Here is a 16,900-nt window from a genome sequence, read left to right as displayed (position 1 = left end):
CTTGAGTAACATAACTGGGTTCTACAACAAACCAAACTCTTCTGGCAATAGTAAGTTTTGAAGAAGAGAATTAAAATTCTAATGAATATTGAAACAATCTCTCCTGCTTTGTGGAGGTTTTTACTGAAATGGATGTATGCATGTGAGTAGCATGAGTCAGCAAGACAGAACAGAAGCGTCTTCTATCATTAGCAAACAACCTCAAACCATATGATCTCAAACAGACCAATGAGAGCCTGTATTAATGTCACCAACACTAGAGCTTTGTTTTTTGCCCACCCTGGTCATGTATAATTCTCTGTGGACAATACCACCAGCCACAGTACTACAATACAATGGGCAAACTTTCTCAGCACCAGCTTGGCAAGAGTGGTATGTGTAATATGTGAGCAACAACCTCATTCCATCTTCAAAAGAAAAAAGGTAAACTCATATTTGGAGGTTATCAAGAGTGGCATGAAAGCACATTTTCCAAAATGAAGAATGTGAGAACAGAAGCTCTGCAAAGAAAAGATTAAGAAAAAAACCCAGCAAGACACCTTTTCCCGTGGCCTCAAGAACTGGAAGGAAAAGCAACAGTGAAACCTTCAAATTAAAATATCCCACATTCCCAAAACCCCAACACTGTAACATTGTATATGTCATACATACAGCAGAGAAGTATGGGAAGTAATACAGCCCTCAGCCTAGGAAGCTCCTGCGGTAAGACAAAAGCACACTAAGAGTAAAACTGTTTCAATTAAAACTGAACTCATTCCGAATCTGTTAACAGAAAAGAGAAAGGAACTGCAAACACGAGAATTGTGTGGCAGTTTGGTAGTGAAGATATGGGAGGGCTGCTCTCCCACTCCTGTACCACGTGCCAATGTGGATTCAAAACAGGCTGAAAAACTTAAGAGAAAGCACACTGAAAGCAAACCTTGAATTGGGGAAATAAGTAAGCAGTGGAGAAGGAACTGGTGTCGGGTGGAAGCTGTAAGCCCACACAGTTTAGCATAAATCTAGTGAGCAGGACAAAGGTCTAAATATTAGAAGGGATGAAGCACTTGCAATTAGGACAAAAGGGATGCAGTGAACAAGCCTGTGGAACACCTAATTACTAACATAAGCAAATATGAGGCGCTAAAGCCTTATGTAATATTTAATTAAAATTATGATCCAGGGAGAGGATTCGTGCCATTGGATTATTAACACAGAAACGTATAGCTTGGTCCCGGGCCAGAAGCAAGGGAAGAGCAGGAAGGTGGCAGTTTGCTTATTGAAGCCGCATGTACAACTCTGCGTGTCCAAAAAAAAAAAAAAAAAAGAGACAGGAGAACAGTCAAAGAAAGCAGACACTCAGGAAACAGATTCCAACAAACAGGCAACAAAGAATTCCAAGAGAAAAATAGTTCTTAAGGACTTCTTAATGGAACAAAATACAGGCAGTATCTTAAGTTTGCTCTTTCTTTTGTTCCTTCGCACTTAAATAGTAAGAGACTAACATGGATAATCATGATCTGATCTTTACATCTTCACAGAAAAAAACAGTCAGGAGAAAAGCTACAGTCTCAGGATTGAGTACAGAATAATCATACAATCATACAGGAGAAGCAAAACCAGAGATGCAGAAAGGCAAAGGACAAACATAAACATGAAAAAAAGAGACGTGAAGTATGTCAGGAAAATTTTTTTCTAAGAAGCAGCAGGAATACCACAGAGAGATTTGGTCCACCACTCAAAAGGCAAACAAAAACCTAAACCCAGAAAATACTGAAGAACCTCACAATGTGCTAAATACTGTTTTAGCCCTCCCATGAAACAAGGCCCACAGGCAAGCATTACGAGTCTGCCACTTCCCCCTCCGTGCTCTGTCCAAAACCCAGCACTTGGCTCTACAATGCAACAAGGACTGCATGCCTCAGACAGAGCAAGTAACCCTGAACTTCAGGCCAGGCTGAAACAACAAACCAAGAGATATCCCAAGAGATCGACACACTTCTCACGCTGCTTACATTAATCACTGAGAGAAAGCAACGAGTGAGAAACTCCTGGTTAACAAGACTGGGAAAGACATCCAAATTGGGAAAAGCATATAGATAGGAAAAGCCTTGGTGAGGGGAAAAAGAGGGGGAAGGGGGGCGCTGGCACAGGAGGCGCGGCCTAAAGTAAAGGAAGGGATGTGACATGGGCCAACAGCACAGCTCCAATGCAGAGAGATGTCCTGCCCCCATCAACACGGCACCTGCGACAAGACATTAGAACAAGAGGGGGCGACAAACGGGAGCGGCGGAGATGACCACGGGATGCCTGAAGAAACCAGGGTAAGCGTGTCGCCTCCACTCCCCACGACACCGTGGTGCCTCACCTTCGAAGCCGGCACGCTCCAGGAGGTTCAGCGGGTACCAGAGCAGGGGCCGGTTGCCCACCGGGAGCAGCGGCTTCGGGATGCTGGAGGTCAGGTCCGTCATACGGGAACCGCCTCCCGCCGCCATCACCACGGCCTGGAACTCCATGCTGCAGAGGGAGCACAGGGGCAGGGCCTCACTCAACCACGGCACAACCGGGCAGGACCGGCCCGGGATGGGACAGGCCGAGCCGGGCTAAGACCAGTTCGCTTCCACCTGGCCCAGCTTTAGCCGCCAGCACTTCTCGGAGGCGTGCGTCGGCTCCCCGCCTCCCCCGCGCCCCTCACAGCCCGTGCGGAGGCACCGGGCCGCCCCCCGCCCCGCCGTTACCTCCGCTCTGGCGGCCGCCGGCTCCCAGCGCCTCACTGACAGGACAGCAATGGCGGCGCCGGCGCACACCGCGCGTGCGCGCGCGGAGAGCCGAGCGGGTCGATCGCGGACAGAGGCGGTAGAGCACCGATAGGCTCGATCCGCCATTTCGCCTTGCTGCAGTCTGCTCCTTCCGGCCAGGGCAGCGAGAGGAACACCGAGAGAAGGATCTCGGCCTGCGGAGCGCCGAGTCATCGATTCCTGCCCGGCTACAGAAGGGGCTTGGCGGCACAGCGCCTCTAGGCGGCCAGAGGTGGGGCTGCAGGCAGCGCGCACGGCGGGGCAGGTTGCAGGGTGCATGGGGGTGCACGGGCGTGCACTTTGCAGGGTGCATGGGGGGAGCAGCTTGCAGGGCAGGGGGGGCAGTTTGCAGCTGTGCTCCCCACGCAGACCGTGCCCAGGAGATATACAGGACCCACAGCCACCACGTGCACGCCCTGCTCTCCACTCCGCGGCACCCGGTGCCAGCACAGCACCTCGCAGACAGTGCCATGCTGGGCCCCCCCAGTTGCTGGCCACTCCAGTCCCAGCCCTCGAGAAGCACAGACACAAATGGGACCTGGGGCAAGATGGCAAGATCCAGCCCTGCAGTTTTATTGAATCTGGTGTCCCCAGGGCAGGTGGCTCTGGTGGCATGGGGTGCCTCATTCATCCCAGGGGTTCTTGTCAGTGTCGATGGACAAGCAGTTGTACACGGCATAGCGCAGCAGCTCCTCGCAGGCCTTGGCCCTGGTGGGGGGAATACTGGGTCACGGCTGTTGTGATGGGCACCAGGAGCCTCATACTTCCCTCCCCGCACCCACCGGACACCCCGCAGGGCAGGACCTGAGGAGCCTGGAAGGAGACCCCAGTGCCAGCCCCAAGGAGGGGGGACTGTCCCTGTCCCCAGCTCGACTCACGAGGAATAGTTGGGCAAGAGGAAGGTGCAGGAGCATGTGCAGGCTTGTGGCATCAGGTCCTGTGTGTCCGAGCTTGGGAGAAAGGAGAGAGAGTCAAACTCCAGGATGGCAGAGGGACCCTGGCACACTGCGGGGATCTCACACTATGCAGAGACCCCAGCCTGGCCCAGCACAGGCAAGATGGACTCACTTCGTCCTCTCCGGATAGACGGTGATGTGAACTGGGAGGCGGCTCCGGCCAGTGACAAACTTGAGGAAGTGGCTGAGATCCTCTGAGGGAAAGGACAGGGCTCAGGGAGAAGGTCAGGACCATATCAGTCCCTGCTGTCATGGCAGGGTCTGCTCTTGCAGAATCATCCCAGGAGAATGGGGCAAAGCTAAGGGATTCTTTCAGCATCCCAGGAAGGGCCAGGTGGGATGACCCCAGCTGACTCCCAGGGGGACACGCAGCACAGAGGGTACCCAGTCCCCTCACCCACCCCGCTGCACATAAAGGGCAAGGAAAGGCTTGGGGTCACTCACTGCTGGTGAAGTTGTTGAGTGCTTCCAAGAAGGTCTGGATACTAGTGTCATCGGAGGTGAAGTCCTCAAACGTGACTGCGATGAAGAATGTACAACAGCTTTGTTGGAAACTTTTAGCAAAGCAAACTGACACGGGACACATCCATCCTGCCCTTCTCTGAGAGCCCAGAGCGCAAGCATGAAAGGAGGAGACCCTCTGCTCTCAGGGAGCCCCTAAGCGTTCCCAGCACCCCTGAGTGGGGCCGGTACCCTGCACAAAGGCAGGGGGAGAAATGGGGATCCTAGTTTGCAGGGTGGCCATGTGCCTCTGCACATAGCGGCCGAGGACTGCATGGACCAGAGTGGGGACCGGTGGGGTTTGCAGCTAAACCTAAAGCATCCCACTCCAGGGGCCCTCTGGCTTATCCTCCCCCAGGCTCCTGGGCACCCCACAACCAGGGACTCAGCATGGGGCAGGATGCGTGTGCAGGATGAGTATTGCCAAGGGGGGGCTGCCTATGGAGGGGGCTGGGAACAGCTTTAGGCTGGCCCTGGCACTTACTGAACTTCTGCAGCTCGGCCATCGTGATCTCAGGTTCCCCGCAGACTTTCTTCTCCAGCTGCTGCCAGGTGAGCAGATCCAGCACAGGCTGGGGCACCACACGGAGCAGCCCAGCACGCATGGCTGCGATCTTGGGGGGGACACAGTAGGGGCCCCACATCACTGCGGTGGGTCTGAGCCTGGGGCAGCCACATGGGACACCGCGGGCAGGGACTGCAGGACCCCAAAGGCCCAATGGGCATCCTGAGCATGGGATGCACAGAGAAACTGCCTGGCTGGAGCTGGTTTTAGGGACACGTTTTCACAACCACCAACTCCACAGCTACCAGGAGGGTTCACCACAGGAGCAGGGTCCCCTTGGAGCCATGCCAGCCCTCGGGGATGGCATTACCTGCTCCTTGCTCTCCTCCAGCCGAGCCTTCTGCACCAGGCGGATGAATTCCTTGCGGTCCTCGTAGCGCACAATGGTGCTGCTGCCATTGGGGATCAGCTCCACCATCCGCTGGTCGCTCTGCACCACCGTGTAGGTCAGCTCTTTGCCAAACATGAACTCAAAGGCTTCCCTGTCCACTCCCTCCAGCACCTCCAGCAGCTTCACCTGCAACCCCAACAGGCAAAAACCATCACAGCGGAGCCAGAGCAGCCACAGGAGCATGTGGCACTGCCCTGCTGGCCCTCAGCCCTGCTCACCAGCTCCGAGTCCACAGCAGCAAAGTCCTTGCTCCAGCTGACCTCCTCCCCTGCCAGCTGCTTCCACACCAGGGCTGGTAGGGCCAGGATCTGCCAGAGGGAGTGCAGACACATTCTCCCTGTACCCCTTGATCTCCCGAGGGTAGCCCCTCTGCCTGAGAGACAGTGGCCCCTGCCAAGCCCCCTCACTGGCCAGGGAGGCTCTGCCATGCTTACCAGAAATTCCTTGCTCCTCAGGGCTGCTCCTATCAGCTGCCCGATCCACTCATACTTGGGGAAGTCCTTGCAGGAGGGGTTGGGGACATACATGTCCCTGGTGACACTGCTACTGTTACCCTGTGGGAGAGAGGCTTAGGAACTGCTGACACAGATGTGACCAGCCCAGCAATGTCCCTTCTGCAGCCTCCCTCTCCATCACCCTTTCGCCTGCATCTCCTGCCCTTTACATCCTTCCAGGAGATCTCCACCACCCAGGTACAAGCACAGCCCCTCTAGCCAATAGCCCTGCAAGCGTTAAGATAGGACTAACACCCCAAAAGCCCCCGGGCTCTGCTGGCTGCTCCCCAAGGGCTGGGACAGGCAGACAGCAGGGTGCCAAACCTGGTTGGAGGTGTGCACGAAGAAGGGCAGGGGCACGGGGACATCGCCTGAGCTGGGACACAGCTCCTCCGACACATCTGACAGGCTGTCCCGAAAACCACCGCCTGCAGCAGGGGCAGAGGCTGGTTAGTGCCTGATACGCCAGGGCAAAACACTGAGCCACAGCATCTGGCCAAGGTGCCCGTGCTCTCTGGGGCAGAAGCAGTGCTGGTGGGGTAGGGGAGATGCAGGGGACACCTCACATGTGCAGAGCAGGGCTGCCTCCCACAGAGCAGCTGGAACAATGTGAGCACCCTGCCACAGCGGGCAACCCACCAAGCTGCACCCCAACATAAGAAAGCCCAGGGAACAGCGCTGGGGCAGGACAGGAGAGCTCTCACCATTGTCGACGATGCCCTCAGTGATGAAGTCGCACTCCCACCACTGGCTGTAGCTCAGGGGCCACCTGCAGGGAAGCAACAGCCCCATGCACATCCCTTCTCCAAGAGAACCAGCAGCACCTGGCATCCCCCTGCACCATGCTCCGGAGAGGTGACACTCCATAAATGCAATGCTGAAGACCTACCTGTAGTCCAGAGGCTGATTGTTCTTGGAAGATCTGAGACCTTCATACAACTGGAGAGAGGAGCAGAGCAGAAAGGGGATGAGGTGCAGCGGGGACAAGCAATGCTGCACTGGCAGGTACCTGGCACGGGGCATGGCGTTGCTGTACCTGGGTGAAGATGGCATTCCTGTAGCTGGGGTCCAGCGTGGGGTTGGCGCGGTGCTCCCGGGCCAGGTGCCGGTTGATGTACAGCTTTGGCAGGGTTTGTGGGGGGGCGGTCTCTGAGCACCGAAGGCAGTGGGCAATGAGGGCAGTGCTCTGCTTGCACAGCAGCAAAAACGGCTTCATGCTCTAGCAAGGGATGAGCAGGGATGGTTACAGACCTGATCCTGCCACCGCATGCCCTCTCTCCCCCTCTCCAAGCGCAGCTCCTGGTGTTGCAGGAGATGCTCAGCTCCTCCATGCCTCTGGCAAAGCTCAGCACGAGCCCTGGGCTGGGCTGTCCCCATTGGATCAAGTGGGACATGCCACAGCTGCCAGTAAAACCAGCCAAGCCTGTGATGAGATGCTCCTACTGGCACCATCGCAGGGGAGCCCAGCAAACGCTCACCCTGAGCGTATTGAAGGTGTCAATGCTGTCCTCAGAGAGGGGGATCAGGTAATGCAGGACACCGTCCAGGAGCTGGACGAACCTGGAGACCAGAGAGGAGCAGTGTAAGGATGTGAGGGGGCTGGTGAGCATGTGGAGCCTGATAAACCTGTGGTGTTTCATCGCTGACAGCCCCAGGCATGCACCAAGCCTGGGTGCCACGCTGCTGCATGTGGGTCTCCTCCAGCCCATCAGTTAACACCAGCACACCAAGAGGAGCACCCAACCAGCACCCTCTGGCCAAGCACTTCATTTTGTTCTCCCCAAGAAGAAGCTGCAAACGAGGACAGCCCAGCTCATGCTGAAGCTGGATCACTGCAGGGGGTCTCTCTGTGGGGCCGGTGCTGACCCCAGCCTGGGGCTGCCCTGCAGGCAGCAGGGTGGGGGACTCCACATGATGCAGGTCCCCCTTGCCCTGTGCTGCCACCATGCTCCCCAGACATTGGAAGCAGCTGTGTTTGGATGGGGAGCCGCAAGCTGAAGTCTCTGCCACACATGGAAAAGGAGCTGGCAGATTTCAAGCGAGACACGTGCGCCGCCTGCTAAAGCCCAGGGCACAATCCTTCTCAGGGCCTGGGCTCGCTGTGGGAATGGTGCCATCCCTGTGCCATACCTCTGAATGAGCACTGCCCGCCGGTACAGCACATCAGCATCCACCCCTTCCAGGAGAGGGTAGCGCACCAGCCGGGCTGGCTGGAACATGTCAGCGTTGAGGATCAGGTCCTGCTCCCAGAAGGACTTGATCTTAATCCCTCGCAGGCGGACGTTGCACCCTTGGTCTGCCAAGAAAGGACAGCGATGCTGCATGCGTGGTTGCAAGGCTCAGCTGGGGGCAAGGAGCCCACAGTGCTTGCAGCAGCCCAGATGAAGCTCATTCCCCAGCTTTCCCTCCAATGAATCCTGAAAAGCAGCCAGTGCGGCAGGAAAAGCCATAGATGCCAGACCAGCCGCAGGTTTAGTGCCGCAGCAGCGCAGGCTCACCCCGGCACTCCAGGATGCGAATCTCCAGCACCGGCAGGTGAGTCTTCACATCGCGGAGGATGCAGACATCCTGGAAGCTGTTCCTGCATGCAACATGGAGGGAGATGGCAGAGCCATGAGGCACAGACACAGTGAGGTGGCCAGCGAGGTGTGGGCCACTCTGGCTCCCCCAGCCAAGGATGCACCACTACCCATGGCAAAAGCCCCCCAGCCTCACCGGGGCTACAGCAGAAGGGGACAGAGTAGAGAGCAGAGGCTGTCAGAGGCACAGAGATGTCCTGAAGAAGGTGGAAGCCACATCCAAATAGCCAGAAAAGAGCATAAATTCAAAGCAGAACAGAAAGGCGAGATGGTTGAGGGTGAGTCACTGTTCCCAGGGTGTCCCAGCGCATCTCGCAACGGCACAACCATCCTTCAAGCTGAGCTGGTCACGCAAGGGTGATGTGTTTGAAGGAAACAGGGATTTGCAGAGATGAACAATTTGGTGATTCACTTGTGTTTCCAAAGCCTTTAGCAAGGTCCTGTCAAAGACCTATGGGCACGTAGGGAAAAAGCATTGCGACTGCCCAGACCCACTGAGGAGTTGGTTCCTGCCACCAGGAAGGAGACTTCAGTGGTCTTGCGGGTGCTTCTTCAAAGACAGATCTCATTGCTCAGCCAAAAAAAGGCAAACAGGCAAATTTTGGGGAAGGAGGAAGAGATTTTTGCACCTCTGTGTAAACCCCTGCCAACCTTGAGAAGGGTGCTACAGAGCCAGGACAAAGAGGAAGAGGTGAAGCACCCCAGGACTTCTCGGCTACAGCACGGCAGAGATGCTCAGAAAGGTGATGGCAGGGGCACATGTCCTCAGAGGCGAGGAGGAGGAAGAGGAGGGGGAAAGACCCCCAAAGTCATCAGGCAGGGGGAAGCATGCTGCAGCTCAGCTGCCACAGCACAGATGAAGAGCATGAGTGGAGATGAAGGTGCTCAGCTGGCACATCGAGGTAGGGGACCACCACACGTATGGGGACAGATGTAGCCTGCACCCAGGGAGCCCTGACCCTTGGAGCGCCACCATCACCAGCAGGTCACTCAAGACCAACCCTAGCCCTTCCTTAGCATCTGCTTGGGATGCAGAGACAGCTCAGGAGTTTGGCCCAAGCTGGGCCCAGGCTGCTCCTCAGTCATTACTCACTCATTAATTAGGATGGTTCTCAGGTGTTGCAGCCTGTTCGGTGCCCCCCCATACACAGCCACCCGCCTGGGTACATAGCAGCTGGACTGCCCATCCAGCCATAGCCACAGCTTCCTGGGGATGAGAAGAGCAAGAGGCAGTGTTGTCCTCCCCTCCTGAGCTGCCTGGGCACAGAGATGCCTCCAGAGATGTCCTGGGGCTAGGGACAAGGCTGTGTCCTCCTTGGATGTATCTGGTGGCAGCTGCCCCCCACACCAGCCCTGAGCCACCAGCTGCAGCCTGGGGAAAGCTGCATTCAGGAGGAAGGTGGTGCTTTGCCCCATACCCTGCCCGGGGGCACCCCGAGGTCTCACTTGACAATGGTGCCTTTCTTCATGTTGAGCCGCACCCAGTGCTGCCCTGGAGACCCGTCACTCTCCCAGAAGGTGTATGTCTTGTTGTCCGTCAGGTGGGCTGCACCGCAGTCCTCCTGCAAGAGTGCAGTGAGTGGAGGGAGGGAGCTGAGCATCCTTGGGCATGCTGTGGCCACCCCGGCATGGTCCCATGGGGCCAAGACCAGGACAGCCCCTTGGTTCACTAGGCAGCGGGTGGACGAGGTCTCCCACACAGGGCAAACTGGGCACGGCCATGGACCCCTCGCAGTGCTCCAGAGACACAATGGGGTTTTGCTCCAGATGCCCAATTCCTGGCAGCTTTGCTAGAGCAGCAAAACCCCACCACCATCCCCTGCCCCTCGCGGAGGGGACTGCCACCACCAGGCACTCCTGCCTGCAGTAGTGGTGATGCTCATGTGTCTCACACTGATTTTAGGCTGCAGAGGAGCCCCACTACGCACCAGCTGCGAGGAGACCTCGATGCTGCTGACGTGCTCCTTGATGCAGGCCACACACTGCAGCTTCTTCTCACTGTGATCATACAGGAAGCGCCCCAGCTCCATGTCATGCTCGTAGCTCCAGCCTGGGGGCACGGACCTGCAGGAGGGCTCTGTGTTAATGCGATGGGGACACCAAGCTCTGCCCCAAACCTGCCCACCAGCACTGTGCAGGTGTCCCAGCTTGGACTGGCTGCAGCATCTCATGATCACCACATCAGATGGCACTGGGCAGCTGTCCCCATTGCAGGCAGGTGGCACGGCTGTATCTGCCCACCACCACGCCCAGCCCAGCGGGTGTTTATGGCCACCCAGCCCAGCGGGAATAGCACCACGTAGTCATTCCGATGCTCCACAGAGCAAAGGCCATTTTTGCTTGAGCACTGTCAAATGGTATCGATGTAAAAAGGCATCTCATGGTGCCCATCCTCCCCACACCCAACCCTGAAGCCAGTCCTGGCCCTGCAGGCGTGTCCAGGCCCCAGCTAGCCACCCCTTGGGGTGCTGCAGTACCGCTCTAGGCAATGCACTCATACCGAAACTTCTGCACTGCGGCTTCATCCTGCTCTACAACTCTGGGCTTCTTTCCCAGGTGCACGGAGTAGGTCAGGTCCACCACTTGTTCCCAGCTGGAGCAGCACCGGTGAAGGAGTCATCCAAGGGAAAAGATGGGTCAGTGCTCAGTGTGCCCAAGCATTACTGCCTTAGCCCAGGGCAGAGGCAGCAGTGGTGGGGGACTGGGGATGACACCCAGGGGCTGCAGAAACAGCTGTGGGGGGGATGAGCATCCCTGCACCCGGGTGCAGGCTGGAGCAGAAGGGGGGAATCCAGCCCTGCACGTGGCCTTCCATCGTGAAAATCAAATATGAGCTTTCCCATTACCATTCCACCTCCACAACATTGCTCAGCCCAAACCCGAGTGCCTCAGAAAGCCCCTAGCATCATCCTTACCCTGCGCTGGTGCTGCCACGAGCCGTGAGGATTAGCCTAGGAAGGGGCACCTGCTGGCCCGCCTGCAGCTTGGCAGGGATGTGTCCCACGGGCGCGGGGGGGTGAGGGGGGCTGTGCTGGACGTGCCCAGGGGATTTGGGATGGCTGGGTCACGCAGCCTCCGTGGGTACCGGCCTCGCGCGCCCCCAGCCCCGTCCCCACCCGGGGCGCAGCAGGCAGGGGCCGTACCTGTCCGCGGGTTTGTAACCAACCCCCAACGTTCGGTGCTGCCACCGGGTCTTCTCCACGGAGTTAACCGGGACCAGCCGATCTCCTCCCTCTCCAAACCGCTGCGCCAGCACCCAGCCCTCCTCCAGGTCGTGCCTCCTGCCGTACTCCTCCAGCTGCTCCTGAAAGCACAGCCCGGCTCGTCGCCCACACCGAGACCCCACGGCCCCGGGGCGGCCGCCGGCCGCAGGCGGGGCGCGTCCCGACGCTACCTTGCTGAGCTTGACCCAGAGCCCGGCGCCGTTGCAGTACTCCTCGCCGGTGGCGCGGAGGCAGCCGCCCTTCCGCACCTCGATGGTGGCCCGCGCCGCCCGCTTGCCGCCCCGCGCCGGCCCCGGGCTGTCCCAGACGCTGAGCAGGCTGCGGGCGGCGGCGGCGGCGGCGGCGGTGGGGTCCTTGCAGATCTTGTACTGCACCTCCCGCGGCACGTAGCAGAGCGCGGCGGGCAGCGCCCGGGCGCGGCGGAAGCACTCGCTGCACTGCAGCAGGAACCGCAGCCGGCCCAGCACCTGGTGCGGCGCCTCCCCGCCCGCACGCATCGCGTACCGGCTACCGGCTCCGCGCCGCCCGGCCGTGCGGCTCCTGCCGTGCCCGGCGCGGTGCCAGCCTCCCCCCGGGCAGCCCTGCCCTGCCTCCGGGCCTTCCGCCTCCTCCCCGGGCCGGCGCCGCTCCGCCCGTGCCCTCCGGCACGCCCCAGCCCTTCTACACCCTTCCCGGGCCACAGCCCTCCCCAGCGGGGTGCCGGGTGCGGGGCCGCCCCCATCCCCCCTCCGCCAAGATGTCCGTGTTATCCCCAGCCCGGTCTCTGCCAGCAGGAGCTGACCCGCGTCACTTGCATTCCCTCGCCTCCGGCTTAGGACTGTGCTCCCTCCCGGCCTCCAACGTCCCTTGTCACTGCCTGCATCCCTACAAGCAGAGAGGGGCTCCTTGGGGGGGTGCAGGGCACCGGGCTACACCTCTGGCATGGGCAGGGAAAAAGAAGGGAGCAGGCATCCCGCTACGGGCAGAGCTGGCTCACAGCTAGCTCAGGGGACACATTCCTGCCCCAGGCAGACCTGCAGTGGGTGGGGAGACTCCAAGCACCCAACTGGGGAGGATGGTGGCCCTCCCTGTCCAGGGAGAGCTTTATCCCAGCCAGCGGTAGCATCCTGGCAGCAGGAACGAAGCCATGACTGCCAGCACCAACTCCAGCACCCACCCCAGAACTCTGGCAGTGTGTCACCCAGTGTCGCCCCTGCCTGTTGCATACCACAGCGAGGCGGTGGCAGAGAACAACTCAACTCCACCCCACACTACCTGAGTTTTTCCAGGCTGGGTGCAAAAAGCTGCATTGAGGTATCAGGAAACAACCAGGCTGGCAGAGCTCAAAGGTCCCCGCACCCCTCTGGCGCCTGCCTACTCTCCTGGCAGGTCAGAGTCCACTTCCATCCCTGCCCACAAAGGTAGGATGCAAAGAAAGGCCTGGCAGCTGTCACCCCTGCAGCAGTATCTACCGAACAGCTGTGACCATGCCTTACCACACTGATGGGCACCAGCCATGCCAGGAGCAAACTGCCCTGAACCACAGCACCAGCAAAATGCAAACTTCTGCCTTACTCCTAACTGCAGTCACCGTGGCCAGGAGGGTCCCGTGCCCTCCCTCCACAGCCATGTCACACTATGAAACTGGTTTCAGAGCTGCTGCAGAGCGTTGAGCCAGTTAACACCTCCAGTTGCTTCTCATAACCCCAGCCTCCGTCACTGTTTAACGCAACAGGACACAGGAGCCCCAGCCAGACCAGCCAAATCATCAGGAAGGCCAGGAGTTTGTTCGTTCACTTTATTTTAGATCCTACATGAGGTAGGGACAGACAGATCCTGTCGAACTATTTATAGCTTGTCAGACTTCAGGGTGTTAGGGGAATAACAAGAACAGTTAGACTACATGTGCGTTATTAATCACCTGAAGCTATTCTATGACAATTCAGCAAGCTGAAGTCAGGAGCGAGCAAGTGGTTACAGGGAGCCGCAGTGGGGCATCAGTCCCTCCCCCAGCTCATCCCTACCCACCCTGTAAAGGTGAAGCTCTGGCACACATGGATGCCTCCTCAACAGCCTAGGGGCACCAGCACCTTCCTCAGGATGGTACAACCTCGAAAAAATCAGTCTCAGACAACTTGAGAATGGGTGACAGGGCGGGGACACACACAGAGCCTCTGCTTCCTGGTGCCCAAGAGAGCTCCCTTGCCCCGGACCATGTGCAGCAGTAATCCAGGGCAGGGGTATGGGACTTGTGTCTTGTCAAACACGGTAGGAGACACCTCCTACATGTAGCTTTAGAGATCAGAGGAGAAGGAACACAACCCAGCACTGAAATAACACCTACTTTGAGCCCCTGAGATTGGCTAGAGCTGAGCCAGGCTGACCTTTTCCACACTTTGCTGGGCTGTCACAGCAGAAATTCAGTTTGCGATTGGCTTTAAAACACTGTGAATGAGACAGACGACCGTGCAGAAGAGATCCAGGCGGGTTACCAGCTCACCTTTGCACAGCAAACTCAACGGCATGATCCGTGGGTTATCTTGGCATTCTTGCTCAGCACCCACGTTTGCCCAGACCCTCTGACCACGCATTAAATGATCTCAGCTGAGACCTCGTTGCAGCAATGGGCTCTTCCTGCAACTGGAAGGGCTTTCACAGGTCTCTACACCCCAGTGTAACGTTACAGCAGCAGCTCCTGCCATTCTCCAACATGTGTATGGCCCTAACACAAAATGGACAGTAGAACAATGCTATATATGGTAAAACAATGTTTTTCTCAATACGCTTGTAGAGGTTAAAGCCAGACCATTCTGGATAAGCTCCCAACTGCAGCCTTCCTGCTAGAGCCAGGGTCCTGTTATTACAAGCATTTTTTAAATAGAAATCCCTATCACCAGCTAGATCCTTTCCTGAGCTCCAGCAAGCCCTTGGGGAAGACTCTTTTCTCAGTAGCAAGAACTAAACCCAAGGGTATGAGAGGTCAGACCCTGCTGGGAAGAAGCGTAGAGAAAAGTGGGAAAAGCTATAGCTGAAGCTCTATACACATAACCTAACAGTCATCAGGTGCTTCAGGTTAGGGAGGACCTAGACCTGAAGCCAGCAGGGCAAGACTGGAAGTTACATCAGATTGCCCAGGGCTAAGAGAAGTCTTGAGCATCTCCAAAGATGAAGATGCCACGACACTTCTAGGGAAGGATCCCAGTGCTTCGGCCAGACTCAGCTCTCAGCATCACCCTGCACAGCAGCTCCCCTTCACCGCAGCGGGCTGGGACTGTGGATGTAGATTATGAGGGACTAGAGCTGTCCAAGCATTTCATCCCTCAGTGAGATACCTGAGCTGCTCTGGGTACCTCCATAATTACCTCGATTACCCTCTGTCAGCTGCAGTTGCTTCCACCAAGGCCAGGGTAGCCAGCGGTCATCTGCTGATGTCTCAGCCAGAGGTGCCCATTCCCCCGCTGCTGGTCACCCCTAACAGCCCCAGCCAGCTTTTAGCCTGCCCATTCCCACAGGTGACATCAGCTCACCCTCCACCAAAGAACAGGGCCATTTTATCCATCCCACCCCGAGCCACTCATTGACCAACAGTCCCCCGCTTGGCAATAAAGCACCAGAGAGGAGTCAATTTTTCTTGCTGTTCCTAGTTCTGCTCAGTAAATAATGTGACCTCCTGCTGGTCTCCCTTAAGAGACAAGCAGACAAGGTTGGAAAAAGCAGGATCGATTCCACCCCAATGTCAGTGGCCTAAAAGGATCTAGGATGGCGCATTTCAAATCTCAGCTTGATGCTGAAGACTCCTTCATCAACACTTCTGACGGTGCCAGCAAGCAGATCAAAGTCCTTTCACCAGTTTGCTCATGCCCATTTAAAACAGACACCACTCAGCCACCAGCACAGAAAGGTATCACACTGGCTCCTGTCCACGCTGGTCATTGAAATCAGCCACAAAGCCATAGAGCTCAATTATGAGATAACTCTAGGATTTAAAAAAAAAAAAATATTCCTCCAGCAGACAAAGCAACCCACCCAGCTGAGCATGGAAGGCTCTGCTGCAGGCAAGGGCTGCCAGAAACGGCTTCCCCACTCACCCTATACTCCTTCCACTCACTGCGATGTGGGAGATGGGCAGCATGAGCTCTCTCCTGGTCCTGCATCCCTTTTAGCACAAACCCCCTCAGCAGGTCTGGGAATACAGCAGTTTCAAAGGAAACTGGCCAAAGGAAGGACTTAATTTACAACTGGAAGTGATTTCTGGATGACAGACTCCTTCAACAGAGAAGAAAAAGACATGAAGTGTTAAGAGAAGATAAATCTTGACTCACAGCGTCAGCGCCACTCCAGTGAAGTCCCAGTGACTCAGTGACTCTTAGTAGCAGCGGTCCAACAGATCACATGGGCTGAAGATGAAGCTGGGGGTATAAAAGTGGACTGATATCTGGTAGCTCACAGTGCTAGGCAATGAGTAGCCCTGCCCAGAGCCAGGAACATCAAGGAACATTTTCAATGCTCTTGGAGTTGTAAACCTTTCACTGCCCACACCTCACTCACACACTGGATGTCCATCTGCTCAGGGAGCTCTAACCCTTTGCCCCAGGGGAGTGGAGAGACTGTGGGTACCAAGGCTTTCCCTGCCCATCTGAAACCTCCACCTACCTCCCCACAGCAGAGGGGAGCAGAACCTGGCACTGCTGTGCCTGCTACTGCTCTAACCCCTGCTATCTGGGAGAGGAGCTTGGCCCTGCCTGCACATCTCCACGAGAACTAGAACAGATTAGTTGTAATATTGGCTTTTAGGGGAAAACCAAGGCTCAAAGGATGTGGGAGAACAACTGCTAGGCCACCACCAGCATGCTGAACGCAGCACTGCAGGTTACAGAGCAGAGAGGAAGCAGACAGTTCCCACCTCCTGTAGGGGAGCAGCTCCCCCAGCAGTCACTGCTGTACAAGGAGTGCGGGGAACCACGGGTGGTCACAGGAACAGATTTGTGCGATGTAAAAGCTTGAGAGCCCTTTTGTGACAGCACCCACGGCCTTGCTGTGCAAGTCTGTCATGACACCTGGTGGCCAGAGACACCCCTGCAGCACCTGCCATCAGCCTGCCCCATTTCTTCTTAAACCTAGATGAATGATCTCATTTCCATTGACCTCAGGTAAAAGCAGGAACAAGGTAAGGGAACGTGGTCAGGACACTCAGGCTAGGACACACTGAGCATCTCTGAGCATCCCCGCGGTCTCAGCAGCAGCACACAGTTCTCTGTCCTGTGCTGTAACTGGTGTAGGGCAACAAAGCTGCACAGCAGGTTTTGAGCAGAGTGCAGCCTGGGAAGAGCGAAAGTTGTGGAGCTGCAACAGGGACACTTGGAGAAGAAACTCATTACAAAAGCCTACCAGACCTTTCTGATGTATGAGGGCTGGGCCAGGGTTCCGTTATTGC

At 56.8% G+C, this 16,900-nt stretch overlaps 2 protein-coding genes across 4 annotated transcripts in view; both read right to left on the bottom strand.

Annotated features, from left to right (window-relative positions):
* EIF2B3 (eukaryotic translation initiation factor 2B subunit gamma) overlaps positions 1–2,852 on the bottom strand; it is a 102,186-nt gene extending 99,334 nt beyond the window's left edge. Inside the window, exons 1-2 of one of the 2 annotated variants that reach the window (XM_080406160.1) lie at positions 2,718–2,852; positions 2,348–2,496 (exon numbers count right to left, since the gene is read on the bottom strand). In XM_080406160.1, the coding sequence (XP_080262286.1) occupies positions 2,348–2,495 (148 nt within the window). In that variant the 5' untranslated portion in view covers position 2,496; positions 2,718–2,852. The remainder of the gene's footprint in view (positions 1–2,347; positions 2,497–2,717) is intronic. The other variant, XM_080406159.1, reaches the window with a different exon arrangement.
* A 112-nt stretch (positions 2,853–2,964) lies between these two features.
* On the bottom strand, positions 2,965–15,310 carry LOC308071146 (E3 ubiquitin-protein ligase HECTD3-like). 2 transcript variants are annotated; one of them, XM_080406125.1, is made up of 21 exons: positions 11,658–15,310; positions 11,407–11,567; positions 10,764–10,856; positions 10,192–10,327; positions 9,710–9,825; positions 9,357–9,470; positions 8,183–8,265; positions 7,815–7,980; positions 7,163–7,244; positions 6,721–6,903; positions 6,574–6,623; positions 6,389–6,453; positions 6,009–6,112; positions 5,625–5,744; positions 5,409–5,498; positions 5,110–5,316; positions 4,719–4,848; positions 4,178–4,252; positions 3,846–3,927; positions 3,656–3,727; positions 2,965–3,485 (listed from the first exon to the last, which is right to left on the bottom strand). In XM_080406125.1, the coding sequence occupies exons 1-21, from the start codon at positions 11,982–11,984 to the stop codon at positions 3,401–3,403; spliced, it is 2,541 nt and encodes an 846-aa protein (XP_080262251.1). In that variant the 5' UTR covers positions 11,985–15,310; the 3' UTR covers positions 2,965–3,400. The 2 variants fall into 2 exon arrangements, with proteins under 2 accessions (XP_080262251.1, XP_080262252.1); XM_080406126.1 differs by lacking the exon at positions 9,357–9,470.
* Between the last annotated feature and the right edge of the window lie 1,590 nt (positions 15,311–16,900).

The sequence above is a fragment of the Falco punctatus genome (genome assembly GCF_963210335.1).
Source record: "Falco punctatus genome assembly, chromosome: 11".
Taxonomy (NCBI): Eukaryota; Metazoa; Chordata; class Aves; order Falconiformes; family Falconidae; genus Falco; species Falco punctatus.
The sequence above is the reverse complement of the archived record's forward strand: the minus strand, read 5'-3'. Positions and strand labels throughout refer to the sequence as shown.

Bases quoted from the DNA above. Each gene is read 5' to 3' on its own strand.
- LOC308071146 (XM_080406125.1), bottom strand. From the start codon at position 11,984: ATGCGTGCGGGCGGGGAGGCGCCGCACCAGGTGCTGGGCCGGCTGCGG. The intron at 9,826-10,191 runs GTGCGTAGTGGG...GCACTCTTGCAG, and splicing joins TCGAGGTCTCCTCGCAGCTG to GAGGACTGCGGTGCAGCCCA. The intron at 4,253-4,718 runs GTAAGTGCCAGG...TCTTCATCGCAG, and splicing joins GGCCGAGCTGCAGAAGTTCA to TCACGTTTGAGGACTTCACC.